Below are 21,585 nucleotides of genomic sequence, written 5' to 3' on the forward strand. Positions count from 1 at the left end.
TCAAACAGTCATGTAGTGATCGCACCAAGAAAGTTATGCCTCAGTTATCAACAGCTAGATACACCCATGTCTTGAGAGACAATTATTTTCTAAAAAAAAACCCACACCGTATCACTCCAAATCTCTTTGCCATAATTTCTTCCACATACATCCCAGCAGTTTAAGCAGGAGAACTACAATTGATTTGTCAGTGCTTGATGACAGCTATCTGGAGAAAACAGTTGTTTGATGTCAATTGGTCATATTATGATTGCACCAGAGAAATTGTATACCTCATTTTTTCAGCAATTACCTAGCAATTTAAGAATGCTGAATTCAAAAACAGGTGTTAATTACAATCATGCTTTAACAGAGGTATGAGACACATATACCTCATTTTTTTCAGCAATTACCTGTGATCAAGCCTTGTGAAACGTACGTAAGGTCTAAGTGGGAGAGTCACGTGGTGCGCACACGTGACCCACTGGTCTGTCAGCGGAACAGCATTGTGGCAGCAGAAACGGAGGGAGCGTTTGGCTGCCGCTGATCAGAGCGGCCACAGGCAGACGAGACCCCATGCGGCTGATGAGCGGCGGGGATCATCTTTAACTAAAGACGCTTACATGTGGGACTCTGGGGCGGCATTCCCCTCTTCTCTCTACAATCTATTTCAAGAGTGGTAACTATACAGACAAGGTGGTGGCCGGTGAATTTATTAACGGCTCCATAGATTTCTTCCATAACGCTGAAAATACCCTGTTTCATTCCATTATATCAGGGTTATAGCCATGAGGACATAAATTGCTTATAAAAATTGATTCAGTGCTATTCTCAGTGGGCAACCTCAGAACAGCAACATGTCTTTTGACAATGTATCATTTTTTTGACATAGGATCAACATTTAATTACAATTTGTTACTAGGTTGCTGGCAGTAGCTGAAAATACATAGTAGGGAACAGCTGATTGTTATATTCAGTGAGCTCTAATAGTGGCTGTAATTATTGGCAGTAGCTGTAAAATTGCATAGGAGGGAACAGCCGATTATGATATTTAGTGAGCTCTAATAGTGGCTGTGATTATCTCTACTATCTCTCTTTTGTTTAAACTATTGGGGTGTATGAAGGAAGACATTTTGGTAAAGAGAGATGGAGTAATATACAATAGAAATTAATTTGCTTTATTACTGGCAATAGCCATTAGTGGTCAGTTCTCCCTTATCTCTCTTAAAAATGTAAAAATGTAACCATTCAGGAGTGTACCGCATCAGAGGCTTATGTGCAGGTTCAAACCTCTGCACTACCTGTTAGACACCAGAGAGTACTTGCTATAGTCTCCTTGCTTGATACCTCCTCTTCCTTCCTTCTGGCCAAGTTGGGTGCACCTACCCTCTCTCATTCCTCGTTCTATACCTGCTGGCAAGACGGGAGAACAGCAGAAGGGAGGTCTATCTGTATCTTGGCCACTTCACACACCTCTATGTGTTTAAAGAACAAATTACCATGTTATGAATTCAGCATTTCTAAACTGGCTGGCAGTTGTTGAGAAATTGAGATATATATGCCTTACACCTCTGTCAAAGTGTGATTGTAATCAATTTTCACTATTATATGAATTCAGCATTTTGAAACCGTTTGGTAGCTGCTGAAAAATTGAGGTATTTGTGCCTCATACCTCTGATTACATGAATTCAGCATTTTGAAACCGTTTGGTAGCTGCTGAAAAATTGAGGTATTTGTGCCTCATACCTCTGTCAAGACATGATTGTAATTAACACCTGTTTTTGAATTCAGCATTCTGAAATTGCTAGGTAATTGCTGAAAAAATGAGGTATATGTGCCTCATACCTCTGTTAAAGCATGATTGTAATTAACAACTCTAAAAAAGGTATCTTAGTGAGTATGCTGTGAGTTCCTTAGAAGTGGATTATCTCTCAGATATGGGTGGATCCAGTTGTTGATCATTGAGGTACAATTTCTCTGGTGCAATCATCATATGACCATTTGACATCAAACAACTGTTTTCTCCAGATAGCTGTCATCAAGCACTGACAAATCAATTGTAGTTCTCCTGCTTAAACTGCTGGGATGTATGTGAAAGAAATTATGGCAAAGAGATTTGGAGTGATACGGCGTGGGGTTTTTTTTTAGAAAATAATTGTCTCTCAAGACATGGGTGTATCTAGCTGTTGATAACTGAGGCATAACTTTCTTGGTGCGATCACTACATGACTGTTTGATACGAAGCAACTGATTATCCAGATAACTGTCTTTAAGCACTGATACCTCACACCCCTTCCTTAACCCAGTAAGCGGAATGGTTGACAACTGCTGAAAATGGAGGCACATGTACCTCATACCTCTACATAGCAGCGACTGTGATCCATATTAAAGGTAAATTGATTTCCTTCTGGGTGATTAACACAGGACTATTTGGCATAGAACAAATAGGGTTTTCAAGTACTGGTGCCTCACACCCCTTCATTTTGTATATGCGTGTGATTTAACATAAACTAATTATCTTTTTTTCACACAGGTGGCACCATTACATGGCTGACTGATGGCATGCCCATGTCCACTATATTTCTGAGAAACGGCTTCACAGACACTTCTCTATGTTAATTGGGCCTCATACTGGTGTATAGGTGACCCAACTAAAAATAATCTATCAGTGACCTATGATTCAAACTTATTGCCCTGAGAATTTATATATGGGCTATACAATTGATAAAGATGATGGTCACATTGTCTAATTTTTAACACATTCTTACTTAGCCACACACCAGTGGTAAGGGAATTATTACGCAGACGGACTTGAACATATAGAATTGTTCTGACTGAGGTCATCTAGATAAGACCATATCTCTCAACATATTTTCGCAAATGATCACATACTTATTAGTGAATTCACATGGACTGTGTAGACAACATTTTTTAAGGCATATCTAATAAAATTTGTAATTTTAAGATTATTTCATTAATACACATTAATTAATTTTGTTACCTCAGATAAGAGTGCTCCCTACCAGGGTTATCTTGTCTTCTTTGTAGACTCTGTACATTGGCCCTCATTCCGAGTTGTTCGCTCGGTAAAAATCTTCGCATCGCAGCGATTTTCCGCTTAATGCGCATGCGCAATGTCCGCACTGCGACTGCGCCAAGTAAATTTGCTATGCAGTTAGGAATTTTACTCACGGCTTTTTCATCGGTCTGGCGATCGTAATGTGATTGACAGGAAATGGGTGTTACTGGGCGGAAACAGGCCGTTTTATGGGCGTGTGGGAAAAAACGCTACCGTTTCCGGAAAAAACGCAGGAGTGGCTGGAGAAACGGGGGAGTGTCTGGGCAAACGCTGGGTGTGTTTGTGACGTCAAACCAGGAACGACAAGCACTGAACTGATCGCAGATGCCGAGTAAGTCTGGAGCTACTCAGAAACTGCTACGAGGTGTGTAATCGCAATATTGCGAATACATCGTTCGCAATTTTAAGATGCTAAGATTCACTCCCAGTAGGCGGCGGCTTAGCATGAGCAAATCTGCTAAAATCCGCTTGCGAGCGAACAACTCGGAATGACCTCCATTGTACCAGACTCCAATAATGTATTGGAGGATTCTATTTTTTCTAATAGCGGAGTTCCTTAAAGAACTTTCTTACACTTTCTAACAGATGACTATATACCTAATGTGTCTATATTGTTGAACGGTTTATTTTACAATATTCATATAGTTTTTTTAATTAATATATATATATATATATATATATACCAATGGTTTGTTTGTTTTGTTAAAAATGCTATGTATTCTCACTGAGAATCCTAACTGTGTTATATCAGAACACAGATATACTTATTGCCATCCATTAAGAAGCCAATTGTTGCAGTGTAAAAGTGACGTTTTCTCTCCTTAAATGATGTTCCCTTCTATTACGCAGGACCAGCAGAATTCTATGTAGCTTCTGCATATGACCTTTGGGGCCTGATGGACTTTGCGTACATCTATAATGAGAGTTCTGCACAGGTGCAAATCTCATGCAAGATCGCTTGCAGTGCCCCCAAACTGCAGCATGATTGACATGTTGCTGCTATTTGATGCCTGGTACAGCACTGCCTGTGATTCCAGAAAAAGAGGGCACGTCGATCCCATTTCTAAGAGCGGCGAGTCCAGTGTCAGCATCTTCCATAGCAGAATTACTGTGCTTGCCAGCGGGCAGGAGGCGGCCATACTGAGTAAGCTTAGTCGTAGCGATCGGTGAAACGGTGCTGCATCTTCGGATGCAACACTCGGATCTGAGATGCTGGGAGGAGGGGTCTTTTTCCGTCAGATGCGTCCTGCAGGCATTGGCATATTCTCGCACAGCAGCTGTGTCCACAGACACAGCTTCTGTGCGAAAGTGTCCACCACTTCTTAATTAGGCTCTTGGGGTGTCTATTTACTAAGCTTCGGAGAGAGATAAAGTGGCCGGAGGAAAAGTACAACCAACCAGCTACTAAGTCTCGTTTTTCAAACACAGCCTGAAACATGGCAGCTGGGAGCTGATTGGCTGGTACTTTAACTTAGCTTAGTAAAAGACCCCTTGGTTCCTAGCAATAGACCAATATGCCTTTCTGTGCCCAAGAGACTTTGGTGGTATTATATGGTAAAATGCATGGACAGAGGCATTGAGTGTCGGACTGGGGCATGAAGTGCCCACCGTGGGAATACACGGGTAGGGGTGCGCACAGTCTCCAGAGGGGGTGTGGGCAGTCACCATAAAGGTTAGGCTAACCATTAGAGGGTGCATCATCTGGACCCCTTGATAAATATATAGTAAATGCTGATAGCGCGTGCAGTGTACCATATTATCACCAAGGCACTTCAGAAAATACACCATAACCCTCTGCAGTATAAAGGTAACTTATGTATAATGTGTAATTCAAGTACACAGTCTGGAACCTGATCCTTAGAAGAGGAGGTGTTGCCCTGAGGAAGGGGGGCCTACCGGGGGCTTTCCCCTGTATCCCTGTGGGCCTGTCCAACCCTGAATACCACCCAATAGAGTTTAAAAACACTTGTGTTTGCTTGAACCTTGGGCCTAATTCAGACCTGATCGCTGCTGTGCGTTTTCGCACAGCAGCCGATCAGGTCTGAACTGCTCATGCGTCGGCACCGCAGTGCACCGGCGCATGCCAGACACCTCAGCCCAGTGATTGCCTCTGCCTGATTGACAGGCATAGACAGTCACAGGGCAGGCCAGCGCCGTTTGGGTGCCGTTTTGGGGGCGTGGTCTGGGCAATGCAGGCAGGCAGCGGCGGCTGCATGACGTTACACACAGCCGCTGCGACCCGGACAGTGTCGGGTAGATCCTTGCCAGTGCACAGTAGCTGCGCAGGTAGGGTGCTACTCTTCAAGTACAAAAGCATTGCCGCTGTGTGATGCTTTTATACTTGTGCGGGGGGGGGGGGGGGGGGGGATTAGGGCCAGACATGCGGAGCGGACTAGCCCTGTGCTGGGCATCCCCCCGCATGTCTGAGTAACTGATCGTGCAGCCACGATCAGGTCTGAATTAGGCACCAGGTGCGAACAAGTCAGAACTTATACTGATTGTGGGACTGTAATTGAATTGTTCAGAACACTTTGGGCCTAATATAGACCTGTTTCGCACAGCAGCCGATCAGGTCTGAACTGCACATTCGCCGGCGCATGCCAGACAGCCGATGGCCATCTCAGCCCAGCGACCAACAGGTAGAGGTGGTCGCTGGGCGGTAGGGGGGGCGGGCTGGCGGCGATTGGCCGCCGTTTTGGGGGCGCGGTCCGGGCAATGCAGGCGTGCCTGGACAGTGCAGGGGGCGGGCCGTGGCGGCTGCGTGACATCACACGCAGCCACTGCGACCCGTACAGCGGCGGTGAGCTACTCGTCAAGTACAAAAGCATCGCCGCTGTGCGATGCTTTTGTACTTATGCGGGGGGGGGGGGGGGGGGCAGACATGCGTGGAAGACTAGCCCTGTGCTGGTCGTCCCCCCGCATGTCTGAGTAACTGATCGTAGCCGTGCATAGCTACGATCAGGTCTGGGTAAGGCCCTTTATCCAAGATAAAAGCATGAGCAAGGTTACACATTTAATTGGGTTGCATTTCCTGTTTTACGTCAATTTACTATTAAAGAGGTCTAGTAATTATGAGTTGTTAAACAATTATTATTCATGCTATGTAAGTGAACACTAAAACAATGAATATGTATGCTGCATTGTACGTAAGTCAAATAACAATTCTTGTTCTCTCATTTACTATACATAGTGACTTCAAGCACACCACAGATACAGTACTCCATATCATGCGGATTGAGGGATCATTGTAATATAACTGGAAGTATGACCTTTATATATGGCACTGTAAGGACGGGAACTTCGTGTTGTGATACAGATGACTGCACCCCACCTACTCCTATATGTAAGTACTTAGAAGATTTCATGATAGACCACATATAACCACAAGTGTCAGCATGCCCAGACAGACATTAAGGGCCTGCTGGTGCTAGTAGTCTGCCTGTAACAAAAATAAAATATTAAAATGAAAGACAGGAGACACACACCAAATGTACTACTTTATTTTAAAACTCTCCCCTTGTTTTCCAATTTAATACTCACAAAATCCTTTGTTTTGTTCCTCTTCAGTCCATGTATGCATCTACAAATCTTAGGACTGCGGACACTGACATTGAAATGAGTGGGGAACCCTGATTAGCTGGGAGTGTGGAATCTGTGCAATGCTTGTAACACCCCTAGTGGTGTAGTCATGTGTTAGTGTGGACCATACCTTCTCTTCAGGACCCCTATATCACAGCAGAGGGACAGGAGACTCCCCTAGTTCCCCAATACAATGATGACAATGTTGGTGGATTAATGACTGTTTTATTAGACTGCAGAGCCGGCCCTAGGCATAGGCAAACAAGGTAAATGCCTAGGGCATTTGGTATGTCTAGGGGCATATGCAGCTTCTGCTGATTAAAATGATATGCGGCATGCCTATATTCTGTGTGTGACTGCGGCTGTATCAGCATACATAATGCAATGTTACAGTGTATTTCTGGAAATCACTGTAACGTAGCATTTCATATACAGATACAGTCATAGTCCCTCATAGAATATAGGCATGCCGCATATCACAGCAGAAGCTGCTTGTGCATCCTAGCCACATAGTAATGCAAATAAGATGCATTTCATAAAAACAAAAAAGGCGTCCAACGTTAGCAGAGCTGCCAGCTGACTCACGCTAGGCATCTGACAAATTGTAGTGTCCCTATGTGTTTAAAGACCGCCATAATTGTCCCTATTCCCAAGAAAGGTCCAGTGAAATGCTGTAACGATTATCGTCCCATTGCGCTGACCTCTCTTATTATGAAATGTTTTGAACGTCTCGTATTGAAGCATGTTAAGTCCTTTATCCCCAGGACATTGACTCCGTTCAATTTGCTTATCGAGAAAACCGATGTACTGAGGATGCAGTTCTTACAGTTTTACACTCCTCTCTCAGTCATCTTGAGCAGCGAGGGTGTTACATAAGGATTATTTTTATCGATTTTAGCTTAGCTTTTAATACCGTAATTCCCCGGTCACTTATAGGAAAGTTATCTGATTTAGGTATTGGTTGTAATTGGTTACTAGATTTTTTATCAAATAGACCTCAGTATGTAAAATTAGGTAGCCTTTTGTCTAAGATTGTAACTATTAGTACGGGAGTCCCACAAGGTTGTGTACTAAGGGGGTCATTCCGAGTTGATCGCTAGCTGCCATTGTACGCTGCGTAGAGATCATTTTAAAAAACGGCGCATGCGTATGTGCCGCAATGCGCATACGCGGCGTACGGGTACAAAGAGCATGGTTGTTTTGCACAGGTTCCAGCGACGATTCCATTCGCACTGCCGCTCGCAAGGAGACTGACAGGAAGTGGGAGTTTCTGGGTGTCAACTGACCGTTTTCTGGGAGTGTTTGGAAAAACGCAGGCTTGGACAGGCATTTGCAGGGCGGGTATCTGACGTCAATTCCGGGGCCTTCGTCGCAGCAATCATCGCACAGAATAAGTAACTACAGGGCTGGTCTTGTTCTGCGCAAAATGTGTTTTTAACTGCTCGGCTGCCAGGCGTTCGCACTCTTGCAAAGCGAAAATACACTCCCCAGTGGGCGGCGACTATGCGTTTGCACAGCTGCTAAAAGTAGCTAGCGAGCGAACAACTCGGAATGAGGGCCCAAGTCCTCTTCTTTACTCGCTATTCACCCATGATTGCGTGTCTTCCTCTGATAGTGTGCAAATTATAAAATTTGCAGAGGACATTGCAGTCATTGGATTAATTTCTGGTGAGAATGAGGTGAGTTATCATAGGGAAATTGAGAATTTGGTGGCCTGGAGTGAGGTTAATCACCTTCTGTTAAATGTGGATAAAACCAAGGAACTGGTGATGGATGTTAGGCGTAGTAGTGATTTTTCACTACTCCCAGTATCTATAAACAGTTTAAATATTGATGTTGTTCATTCTTTTACATTTTTAGGCATCCATGTTTCCTCCAGTTTATTGGGGTGGTTAATACTGAAGCAATAGTTAAAAAGATACAGCAACACTTATTATTCCTTCGCCGTCTTAAGGTTGCAGGTGTGGGCATTGGTACGTTAATTAATTTTTATAGATGCGCTATTGAGAGTGTTTTAACTTATGGAATTATAGTTTGGTACGGAATCTGTACCATCCGTGAGCAAGGAGAGTTAGAGCGCTTGGTTCCTCAGCTGGTTAAATTATTGGGGTCCAGTTGCAGACTGTTAAAGATCTCTTTGCAGCAAGACTGATAAATAGAGCTAGGAGTATACTGTCTGATTCTAGCCATCCGTCTGCTTATCTTTTTACTAAGTTGCCCTCTGTTTTATGACCACAATATCAATAAAATAATTCTGTTCACGAGCTTCAGCTTTACTAAGCCACCAATAGTACCAATAAGTGGCACGTTTCTCAAAGGGTTAACTTTACTCTGATTTACTGTAACATGCTATACCTCCGGCATGTAATAAATGCCACGTTACCTAGATTAAATTATTTACTGTAGCAAGAACAAATACACAATAGGAAAGGTTAACAGACACAAGCAATACGTTTCTTAGCAGGTCGCCAAATTATGAGCAACAAGTCCCGCAAAGTATGAAAATAACCTTTACAAAATGAGTCCAGTACTAACGTAATAACCTCGGAATCTTCACTGACCAGGCTTTCGTCAGTGTACGTCAAATGCAGAGAGAGACAATTTCACGTAATATTACTCTCAGGAGTTTGCTGAGTATCTCTGTAATTTTCAGCATTGAAAGTGTTAACAGAATCTGGCACAATAGTCCCAGATAATAGAATACTGCTGCATATGGCAGTTGTAGGCACTTAATATTGAATAGAACTTTGTGCACTGTATAAACATTGAAGCTGTCCCTTTATTTGTAACAACTGAGGTTGGGGCAGGGTTGTGTTTTGTGTTGTGAATAGGAAGGGTCCCAGATTTACACATATAGCCCCTCATTCCGAGTTGATCACTCACTAGCTACTTTTAGCAGCCATGCAAACGCATAGTCGCCGCCCACGGGGGAGTGTATGTTAGCATAGCAGGAGTGTGAACGCCTGTGCAGCGGAGCGCCTGCAAACACATTTTCTGCAGAACAAAACCAGCCCTGTAGTTACTTATTCTGTGCGATGATTGCTGCGACGAGTGACGCGGTAATGACGTCAGATACCCGCCCAGCAAACGCCCGGCCACGCCTGCGTTTTTCCAAACACTCCTCAAAAACGGTCAGTTGACACCCAGAAACTCCTACTTCCTGTCAATCTCCTTGCATTCGCCAGTGCGACTGAAAGCGTCGCTAGAACCTGGGCAAAACCACGATGATCACTGTACCCGTAGGACATGCGTGCGCATTATGGAGCATGCGCAGATTAGCCCTGTTCTGCCATTATCGCTGTGCTGCGAAAATCCATAGCGAGCGATCAACTCGGAATGAGGGCCATTATTATTTTACTGCAATTCGCATGTGTAATTTGTAAAACTGGCTCCAGGCTGTCTGTACAGAGCAATGGGGGTCATTCCGAGTTGATCGCTCGCTGCCAATTTTCGCAGTGCAGCGATTAGGAAAAAAATGGCAAAAATGCGCATGCGCACGGTACGCATCGCGCATGCGCTAAGTACTTTCACACAAAACTTTGTAGTTTTACACAAGTTTGAGCAACGTTTTTTCATCGCTCGAGTGATCGTAGTATGATTGACAGGAAGTGGGTGTTTCTGGGCGGAAACTGAGCGTTTTCAGGGAGTGTGCTAAAAAACGCAGGCGTGCCAGGTAAAAACGCAGGAGTGGCTGGAGAAACGGGGGAGTGGCTGGCCGGACGCAGGGCGTGTTTGTGACGTCAAACCAGGAACTAAACAGACTGAGGTGATCGCAGTCTATGAGTAGGTCTGGAGCTACTCAGAAACTGCAGGAAAATATTTAGTAGCAGTTCTGCTAACTTTCATGCGCTATTCTGCTAAGCTAAGATACACTCCCAGAGGGCGACGGCCTAGTGTGTGCAATGCTGCTAAAAGCAGCTAGCGAGCGAACAACTCGGAATGAGGGCCATTGTCTAGATTTATAATACAAAGGTGTCTCTTTTTCAGTGGGGAGCTGCAACTAATACCCCTTTCACATCTCCAATGTCGGATCCCACCCGGGAATTGGAAACTGGTCCTTCCCGAGTGGGATCCGGCATTGGACCCTGACAGCTGGCTTCCCGACCCGGCAATATGACGGGTCGGGTTGCAAGAGCTGCTTTCGGGGGCGGAGGCTGCGCTGGGAGATGAGCTCATCTCTGTGCTGTCTCTCCGTGATCAGTATGAGATCCCGCCAGGCGGAATCCCGGCAGTCGAAATACCGACACCGGTATCCCGACTGGCAAAATCTCGACGCTGCACTCGCCACACTAATTTATTCTCCCTCTATGGGTGTCGTGGACGGGATCCGGTCTGAAGGTCGACACTGTCTTGGTCGACAATGTTTACGTCGACCACTATAGGTTGACAGTCACTAGGTCGACATGGATGGAAGGTCGACAGGGTTTCTAGGTCGAAATGTGCTAGGTCGACAGGTCTAAAGGTCGACATGAGTTCATTCAATTTTTTTTTCTTTTTTCGAATTTTTTCATACTTTACGATCCACGTGGACTACAATTGGAACGGTAATCTGTGCCGAGCGAAGCAGTAGTGGAGCGAAGGCACAATGCCCGAAGCATGGCGAGCGAAGCGAGCCATGTGAGGGGACGCGGTGCACTAATTGGGGTTCCCGGTCACTCTACGAAGAAAACGACACCCCCCAAAAAAAATTAAACCTCATGTCGACCTTTAGACCTGTCGACCTAGCACATGTCGACCTAGAAACCCTGTCAACCTTCCATCCATGTCGACCTAGTGACTGTCGACCTATAGTGGTCGACCTAAACATTGTCGATCTAGATACTGTCGATTTGATGAACCACACCCGTCGTGGACACCCACAGAGGGAAAATATGTCAGGATTGTGCCGATCGTGATCCCGGTGTCGGTATTCCGACCCCCGGGATCCCATCCAGCGGAGTCTTGACTGCATCCCATCTCTCCATGCGCTGTGAATGGGTACCGGGTCGCATCGACCCGGCAACCCATTCACACTGCCACTGACCCGGTATTCAACCCGGGAATAACCCTTCTTATAACCCGGGTTGAATTACCGGGTCAAGCGACCCGGAAATTCTCCATAGGCCTTTTCACATTGCACACTGACCCGTGTCCACCCAGCAGTATACCGGGTTAATACTGGGTAATTTTTGCGATGTGAAAGGGGTATTACTTATAGGCAGAGAGTTATGGCCACTGTCGGCTGCTGCCCATGGACTACAGCTCCGACCACACATGCATGAGGTGGTGCCGGTTGACACATATAAACATACATGTAAAATGTGACTGCCTGTCCCCAGGGATCAACAACGCTGTGCTTTTCAGTAGAGATGTGTGGCGGGCACTTTTTTGTGTTTTGTGTTTTGGTTTTTGATTTGGATCCTTGCTCGTGTTTTGGATCTGGATTGATTTTGCCAAAACCACCCTTTCGGGTTTTGGTTTTGGATCTGGATGATTTTTGAAAAGAACACATAACACATCTAGGAGTGGCACGCAGTGGCTGAATGTCGAAAGTGGGCCGCAATTTTCAGGCCACCGCCAGCAACTCCTGCACACCCCTGTCATTTTCCAAAAAATTCTGCACTACCAAATTAATTGTATGTGCAAACCATGGGACTTGCTGGAATTTGCCCAGATGTAATGCACGCACAATATTGGTGGACTTATACAGTAGTACCCCATGACTTATACGGCAGTACCCCTGGATTTATACGGCAGTACCACTGGACTTATACGGCAGTACTCCTGGACTGGACTTATACGGCAGTACCCCTGGACTGGACTTATACGGCAGTACAACTGGACTTATACGGCAGTACAACTGGACTGGACTTATACGGCAGTACCACTGGACTTATACGGCAGTACCACTTGACTTATACAGCACTACCACTGGACTTATACGGCAGTACCACTGGACTGGACTTATATGGCAGTACCACTGGACTTATATGGCAGTACCCCTGGACTTATACTGGTGCACCACTGGACTGGACTTATACGGCAGTACCACTGGACTTATATGGCACTACCACTGGACTTATACGGCAGTACCTCTGGACTGGACTTTTACAGCAGTACCACTGGACTGGACTTTTACAGCAGTACCACTGGACTGGACTTTTACAGCAGTACCACTGGACTGGACTTATACGGCAGTACCACTGGAGTTATACGGCAGTACCCCTGAACTTATACGGCTACACCACTGGACTGGACTTATACGGCAGTACCACTGGACTTATACGGCAGTACCCATGAACTTATATGGCTGCAGCACTGGACTGGACTTATACGGCAGTACCACTGGACTTATACGGCACTACCACTGGACTGGACCTATACGGCAGTACCACTGAACTGGACTTATATGGCAGTACAACTGGACTTATATGGCAGTACCACTGGACTTATATGGCAGTACCACTGGACTTATACGGCAGCACCCCTGGACTTATACGGCAGCACCCCTGGACTTATACGGCAGCATCACTGGACTGGACGTATACAGCAGTACCTCTGGACATATACAGCAGCTCCTCTGGACTAATGGCAGCACAGGACACCACCACTGGACTTATGACAGCACAGGACACCACCACTGGAATGATGCAGCACAACACAGCACCACTGCACTGGACTGGACTTATACAGCAGTACGGACTGATGCAGGGCCATCTTAACAGCAGTGTAGGCCCCTGGGCAAAGCAATGCACTAGGCCCCCTACCATCCTCCAGCGGTATGGGTGGGGGGTGCTATCAGCAGCAGTTTTGATGTCCCGCAGGCGGTAGGGGGTGTTCTATCTTCCGCTCAGCATGTAGGACCTGGAGCAGTAATTTCTGATAATTACTCCATTACTGCACAGATGGTGGGAGATGGGGTGGGAGGGAGAACACTAAACTGTAGAAGGGGGGCATTGTGCTGCATGAAGGGGCCACAGTACATGGTCGGGTGTGTTTAATACACAGGGGAGGGGTAGATACTGGAGTGGGCTTAATATTCATCATTTTCAGGTGGGAGGGCAGCTTGCTTGACTGCGGCTATCTCCAGTTTCTGAAAATAGATTTCTTAGCTTTCAATGTGATAAACAACTAAAGAGTCCCACCTTTCAGGAGGCACTGGGGACTTGGGGATCAGAGTTCAGGAACCAGAGCAATCTACTGACGAAAATAGATAACTGCATACCAGGCGTGTGGAGCTGGAGCAGGGACCAGCTGCTGTAAGGCTGATATCTCCAGTTCTGGGCATAATAGAGACAAGCTGCCAGTGTCCACTGAAAGGGTAGAGTCCCAGATTTTGAAGTATATGCTCAGAAAAACTCTAAAGGTGCATACATTACACACTAGGCGATTTTGAGCTCAAAGTAGCTCATTTTTGGCGTTTTGAGCTCAAAATCGACTAGTGTGTATGGCGGTCGATGAGCAATAATGCGCACTCCTGCATCATCGCTGGCCACCGCCACCATCCTTTGACCAGTCTCCTACTGTGGAAACTGGTTCAGCCCCGTGAAAATCGCTGGGCTGGGTGAAAATCGCTCAGTGTGTATGCACCTTAAGTCAGACAAAACCCGAGGTATCTTACTGGGAAGAGTATTTACAGGCTTGGATGGGGACTACTGCTTTGAAGTCGGATATCTCCGGTTCCCCAGTGCCGATTTTAAAAAATCTGGTACCCCTGGAAAAAGGGGACCCAAAGCTATCAACCTAGGGCCCTTATACTCCTGGGGCCCTTGGGCAAGTGCTCATTGAGCCCATATGAAAAGACGGCCCTGGACTGATGCAACACAAGACACCACCACTGGACTGATGCAGCACTGGAATGACACATTAGAGCAGTTCGCCACCCTACGCACCACGCCACTTTCCCGCACAGACACTGAGCAGACACATCCTCTCGCTACACTCTCCAGGACTGGAGTTAAGATGGAGGCGACGTGCGGCTCCTTATATGGAATCCAAAACCCGCGAGAATCCGACAGTGAGATGATGACGTTTTGCCTCGTTCTGGTTTCAGAGTCTCGCGGGAAAACCTGAGCCGGACTTGGTTCCGGGCTTGGGACGTGATGTTCGATAGGGTTCGATTCTCAGGGAACCGATCCCGCTCATCCCTACCTTTCTAAAAACTGCGGGGCTGCCGGCAGTGTATCCAACTCGCCCTCCTCGCATCGGGATGCAGTTAAAATGACTGCTGTCGGGATCCCAGCATTCAGGATACCGAGGCTGAAATCCCAGCAGCCGACAATACTAAAAGCCGTGAATCTTGGCGCAACAGGGCTATTCCCACTCGTGGGTACCCACGACACCCATAGAGTGGGAATAGATCCTGTGGCAAGTGCAGCGAGCCCGTAAGGAGACTCTTAACGCTCGCCGCTCTGCCGGCATTCTGACAGGCGGGAAGCCACTGTCGGGATATTGACAGCCGGCATCCCGCCCGCTGGGATAACGTATGTGACACCTCACATCTAATTAAATTGCCCCCCTACGTATTGACATCCTATATTATCGGAATAACATTTAATTAGTTTATATTGATCTATGAACCAGTGGCGTGCGGTGAGGTCAGTGGCTAGTTAGGCACTATAGCCATAATGTCCGCCGAATCCTGCCGATGACCCCTAGCTAATGCGCGCTACTGCCTCTGAGCTGGTACCCGCTGCCACTGACAATGGCTTACAAACTCGCCCACAAACAACTGACCCAGCCCTCCGCCACTAATTTCTATCTCAGTCCGATGCTGCCAATGCCCGCTGCCTGCCTGCTCATCATACTTGTGATATATTGTTCATATTTATAGAAAAAAAAAAAAAATTAGTGTTTGGGACTGGGAAGTGAGTGGGAGGAGGACATGAATGCAATTCTGTTGTCCAGGGCTTCCATTAACTTAATGGAGAAGGGTCTGAATGGGTAAAAAAAAAATAAAAAAAAATGCGTGAGGTCCCCCCTCCTAAGTATAACCAGCCTCGGGCTCTTTGAGCCAGTCCTGGTTGTTTAAATACTGGAAAAAAAAATGGACAGGGGTTCCCCGTATTTAGACAACCAGCACCGGGCTCTTAGTCCGGTCCTGGTTCCAAAAATACGGGGGACAAAAGATGTAGGGGTCCCCCGTATTTTTAAAACCAGCACCGGGCTCCACTAGTCAGAGAGATAATGCCACAGCCGGGGGACACTTTTATGTAGGTCCCTGCGGCCGTAGCATTACCCCCCACCCCAACTAGTCACCTCTGGCCGGGGTACCCTGGAGGAGTGGGGACCCCTTAAATCAAGGGGTCCCCCCCTCCAGGCACCAAAGGGCCAGGGGTGAAGCCCGGGGCTGTTACCAGCACCCCTGGGCGGTGGGTGCCAGGCTGATTGCCATGTGTGTAAAAAAATAATATTGTTTTTTTGTTGTGGAACTACAAGGCCCAGCAACCCCCCCACGCTTGCTGGTACTTGGAGAACCTCAAGTACCAGCAGGCGGGGAAATAACGGGCTCGCTGGTACCTGTAGTTCTACAACAACAAAAATACCCAAATAAAAACACAAACACACACACCGTGACAGTAAAATTTTATTAAAACACACTTACACACTCACACATACTTACCTACATCCCACGCCGGTCACGTCCACTTGTCCAGTAGAATCCAAAGGGGTACCTGTAAAAATGAGAGAGATGACTTACCTACATCCCACGCCGGTCACGTCCACTTGTCCAGTAGAATCCGAAGGGGTAGAGGCACCTGTAAAAATGAACATTATACTGACATATGATCGAGGGAGGGAGGGAGAGAGAGAGAGAGAGAGAGAGAGAGAGAGAGAGAGAGAGAGAGAGAAACTAACCTGCTGCTGGAGCCGGCGGTGGAGGACAGCCGCACGTACTGTACGGCCACCGCTGCTGCCTGTCAGGTGATCGGGAGCCGGGAGGACGGAGCCAGAAGGGGAGGACAGGGGAGAGCTGCACGCTCCGCAGGACCGCCGCTGCTGGTAGTGAGGTGAGCAAGAGCCGGAGCAGGAGGACGGGGAAGGGGGGGGGGGGGCGCACACGCTGAAGTCCCACCGCTACTCCCGGCTATCATTAACGCCGGGACCCGCCGCCTCCAGCGCCGCATGTGGATGATTGGACAAGCGGATCCAGCCCTGGATCCGCTGTCCAATCACAGGTGCCTCGCTGACATGGGGGTGGTGTCCCTGTCAGCGAGGCACTTGGAACAGTGCCGCTTTCCCTATGGTTTTTCATGGGCTTTTACAGCCCAGTGCTAGGCTCCGCCCCCCGAACTGTCCCCGTTCCCATTATCCACGGGAGGTACTGCTATCAGTGCCTCCCAAAGTACTTTAAAGCAGAAAAATGATTAGGATTCAATAAAGAAGATACTTATGACACAGAATATGTGTCATAAGTATCTTCTTATCACAGGGGAGGCACTGCCTCCCCTGACTGCACGTCCCTGCTATGAACACAGTGGTGGAATATTCCTTAGCCACAAACAATATTAAAATGTTGGACATTGATTCATCATCCAAATGCTCCGCTGGGATCTTCAGGCACAGGTGCTGCGGCGTACAAGCTGAAGCTCTGTTTGGGCTTGCGGATGCTAATATGAAAATCAAATGGAGTCTTCCCTGTCCATGTGCTGACCATCCCCAGTAGAACAGATATCTGGCCCCTCTTGCTTTTGGTCCCATTACCAGGGCCGAATTAAGGGCCACATGTGCCTAGAGCTGAAAATGTTGAAGGGCCTACTGTGAGATGTGGAGGAGCTGTGATCAGTGTGGATGGGGCCAGAGCTACATGCGCGCGTACACACCTAAACTATCAGCTGCACTGTTTCCCTACGTATATAAAAATACAAAAATTGCATACATTTCTGAGAGACCTAGAAAATCAATTTTAATAATTATGATTTATGGCTGACAGTGTGGCCAGGTGGGTGACTGATCACCATCATACTGCCATTGTGTGGACGGCTGAGCTCCATCTGCCCCAATGTTAATCTGGCTCTGCCCTTAACCATCACAGCTCCAACAGCTGCTGGAGCCGGCGGAGGAGGACAGCCGCACGTACTGTACGGCCACCGCTGCTGCCTGCCAGGTGATCGGGAGCCGGGAGGACGGAGCCAGAAGGGGAGGACGGGGGGAGAGCTGCACACTCCGCAGGACCGCCGCTGCTGGCAGTGAGGTGAGCGGGAGCCGGAGCAGGAGGACGGGGGGGGGGGGGGGGCACACGCTGAAGTCCCACCGCTACTCCCGGCTATCATTAACGCCGGGACCCGCCGCCTCCAGCGCCGCATGTGGATGATTGGACAAGCGGATCCAGTCCTGGATCCACTGTCCAATCACAGGTGCCTCGCTGACATGGGGGTGGTGTCCCTGTCAGCGAGGCACTTGGAACAGTGCCACTTTCCCTATGGTTTTTCATGGGCTTTTACAGCTCCATCATTGTCAGAGGGTGTTAGGACAGATAATGTCACATGAAAAACGTGTAAGTTCTGTGAGGCAGCAGTATGAGTTCTCAGGAAAAAACATTTTGTTATCCCTAATGCACAATGAGTGAAAAATAATACTACATAATAATCAGATAATACAGAGATCTTATTTGCATATATCTGCAGATCGGCTACCAGGCCGATCAGCAAGGCGTCTCCGTCACTGGGGGTCCCTAATACTAGGTATGGGTCCAGGGTGCAGGACCCCATCACATTGGCACGGGTCAGCCAACCCAGGTCAGAACACAGGTGAAAATGAATAAGGGTTAATAAGAAGCACATAAGTGCCATGTAGGTGGAGTGTGATTAAAATAATACAAAAATATAGTTCTCAGGATAAAATACTGATAAGTATTATTATTTTTTTGCATTAGGTTAGGTATAGAGTATTCCAGTCCTTCTTGACTGTTGGACATCCCTCCCTAATTGTTGTTGGATTTTGTTGCTATCTTGCCAATACACGGGTTAGGATGATTCTGCCCTACTGGGGTCAGCGGCACCAATGGTCCAAATGGGCCTTATGTCTTTGTGTTACTGGGAGGGGAGTTGGATACTTTGAGTGCAGTATGATGGGTTGGCAGAAGGCTCCTATATAGGCCTGGCATTTTGATGTGGCAGATACTGTGATACTTTCAGTAGGGCTTCCTTTAATTACATTAATTTAATATTAAATTAAGCTGACACGGCCCCCCACTCCCTCCCCCCCCCCCCCCCAACAATATTTGTTCTGTGATGGTATTATAGATAACTGTGTGTATGGTCAATTGCCTGGTAAGTGTCAGCCGACGTGGAGTCTAACATATTACATCAAACAGTTACTGAATGCTTATTCAATCATGTCCAATACTGCACCATCTGAGCTTAAACAAGTGAGCATTTAGCACAATTTATAATATTTCTATATACTGCATAATTGCTCTTTTTTAAAGTGCCAGCTCTCAGCTCACAGAAGAATGGCCTGACCTGTCGAACCTGCTATTCTGACAAATCCGACTATTGCTACAATGGAGACACTTTGCAATGCAATGGAGAAGAGACCAAGTGCGGCCTTATGTCAAGAAAGTTAACAGGTAATATGAAATTGTCTTCTTTTTGGAAAATAACATCCATGGGCAATTGTAGCTATGGTTCAATTACCTGAACTAGGATTTTTTATTTCTTTTAAACTTATATTGTATCTAGGCGTTCTATAGATCCTGATTCCTACTCCAGTAATAATCCGCTTTATCTACACACTTGAGTGGTGCAGTAATTCAAACTTCTCGGCCACAACCCCTTTTCGAAGTGAGCGCTCCTCCGGCGCACTGGGAGATCCAAGGTGTGCAGCGGTTGTCACCACACCCGGTGACACCTCTGCATAAAATACACTGGCTTTGATGCAGAGTTGGCTGCAAAATCAAGATAACTTGACTGAAACTGTTGAATGCAAAAACACTATATTTCCAGCCATAGGGATGACGAAAGCATCAAGCATTTTCAGAGGAATGTCCAATAGCAGCCAATCAAATGTAATTATTTGTATCATTGACACTCGTCTTCATCGTCTGCTGTTGGCACTGAACCACTAGCAAATTTGCCTTTCTCAAGTGCATATGCATCTTTTTCTCTGTGTGCATGCCTATGTAATTGCTCAGACTTGCCCTTGTATACCTAGTACACCAGAGTCCTGCCCATCCAAGCTTAAGCACAGCAAATGGCAGTAAGAATGCCTACAGATGCGTCCTCCTCCTCATCTATCCTCCAAACATAACGATTGGCGGCACACAGGGTGCATGAGCCGCTAGCTCCCGTGCCAGTCATCCAGGATTATTTTTTGCCAAAAATGTCTCATTCGCATCATTGTGGAAAACCCTGTAACTTAGCATTTCATGTGCAGCTGCAGTCGCACACAGAATATACACATGTACATTTCATTTGAATCAGAGTTGTCTGCGTGTGCGTCTTTTTTTCACAGAACGATACTAATAAGATGCACCGTCGCTGGAAAAAGACGCACAAAAAGATGCTCAGCTTTAGTAAATGTGCTTGAGACTAGGAGCGACCAGAAGGGCTGCTTAATGTGGCTGCAGCAATGATGAGGGAGGACATCTGTATGCCACAGATCTGTGCATGCTCCCTGAGAAACAATGCAATATACATTGTATAGTACTCACTTTGCACTCTGACAGTATAAGTTCATTGAATTACCTTTTTCTTTTCCTCACAGGAACAATAAACCTAAATGAAGCCATTCGTGGTTGTTCCACCAAAAGCTTCTGTGATGTACTCGGCCCCCAATCGGCTTCTATCAGTGGGTTAAATGTTGACGCAAAGATGTACTGCAGCGATGGAGCGGTTGGTCTAAATTCTGGCATCTTGTATTCCATATTTGCTACCCTGTTGGCAAAATTGCTGCTTTAGAAAATGTATAAAATGAATAAAACTACAGGTCCATGATTATTTTTATATTTTGAAATGATCAGGGCAGATGTACTAAGCCTGGAGAAGTGATAAAGCAGTGATAAGTGGAAGGTGATAACTGTCAATTTACATATTGGAGCTGATTGGCTGGTCTGTTATCACCTTGCACTTATCACTGCTTTATCACTTCTCCAGGCTTCATAAATCTGCCCCAATGGGCAAATTCACACTTTATTATTAATAATTTATATTCCCTAAGGAACCCACACATTTCACTTCTTTATATAAAGTCTACCACAAATGTACTGGGCTTTGGACATTTCAATATTTACACCGTTATATTACGGTATGTAATAGTTTCCCTTGACAATCTAGTTCATAAGACACTAGCATGGGTTTTTTAATACAGTATGTCAAAATATAGAACAAATGATCAGGAAAAAAAAATGATTAAAAATATTATATAAATAATAATATATTTTTTTCTTTATATCCATGGCTGTGAAGAGATTTATAAAATAAATGACTAACTGTAATAAAATTTGTCAAATTAATATAATTTGTCTCTTACTTTCCTGCATAAATGGAGTTGAATTTTTCATATGCTGTAGCTATATCCCACTAAATATGGCTAGATCTAGTAATAAAGTGTATGTGTGTATATATATGTCACACTCCACATAGACTTAGATGTCAACCATGGCACTCTAAATACACATGACACCTACAAAAACTCTCAATAGAATGCCAGTGGCATAAATCTCGTAGTTCAAGTGACTTTCTCACATATAAGACCATTTACCACTCTTATCGTAATGCTCTGGACACTGCCAAACAAACATATTTCCAATCTCTCATCTCTGCTCAAGCCTCTAACCCCAAGCCACTTTTTAATACATTTAAATCACTTCTTGTCCCACCCTCCCCCAACCCATCAGCCACTATCAGTGCGCAAGATCTTGGTTCCTATTTCAAGGACAAGATTGATAAGGTCCGAAATGAAATGGTATGCTCTTCCACAGCCAGTGACCTGCTCAATTCCCTTCCTGAACCCTCCAACACCTTCTC

At 46.1% G+C, this 21,585-nt stretch overlaps 1 protein-coding gene across 1 annotated transcript in view; it reads left to right on the forward strand.

The window, feature by feature from the left end:
* Positions 1-20,949, forward strand: part of LOC134966965 (phospholipase A2 inhibitor gamma subunit B-like) — a 30,215-nt gene extending 9,266 nt beyond the window's left edge. Inside the window, exons 3-5 of the mRNA XM_063943973.1 lie at positions 6,249-6,401; positions 19,047-19,187; positions 20,324-20,949. Coding sequence (XP_063800043.1) covers positions 6,249-6,401; positions 19,047-19,187; positions 20,324-20,517 — 488 coding nt within the window. The 3' untranslated portion in view covers positions 20,518-20,949. The remainder of the gene's footprint in view (positions 1-6,248; positions 6,402-19,046; positions 19,188-20,323) is intronic.
* Positions 20,950-21,585: the final 636 nt, after the last annotated feature.

This window comes from Pseudophryne corroboree, chromosome 10 (genome assembly GCF_028390025.1).
Source record: "Pseudophryne corroboree isolate aPseCor3 chromosome 10, aPseCor3.hap2, whole genome shotgun sequence".
In the NCBI taxonomy this organism is placed as follows: domain Eukaryota; kingdom Metazoa; phylum Chordata; class Amphibia; order Anura; family Myobatrachidae; genus Pseudophryne; species Pseudophryne corroboree.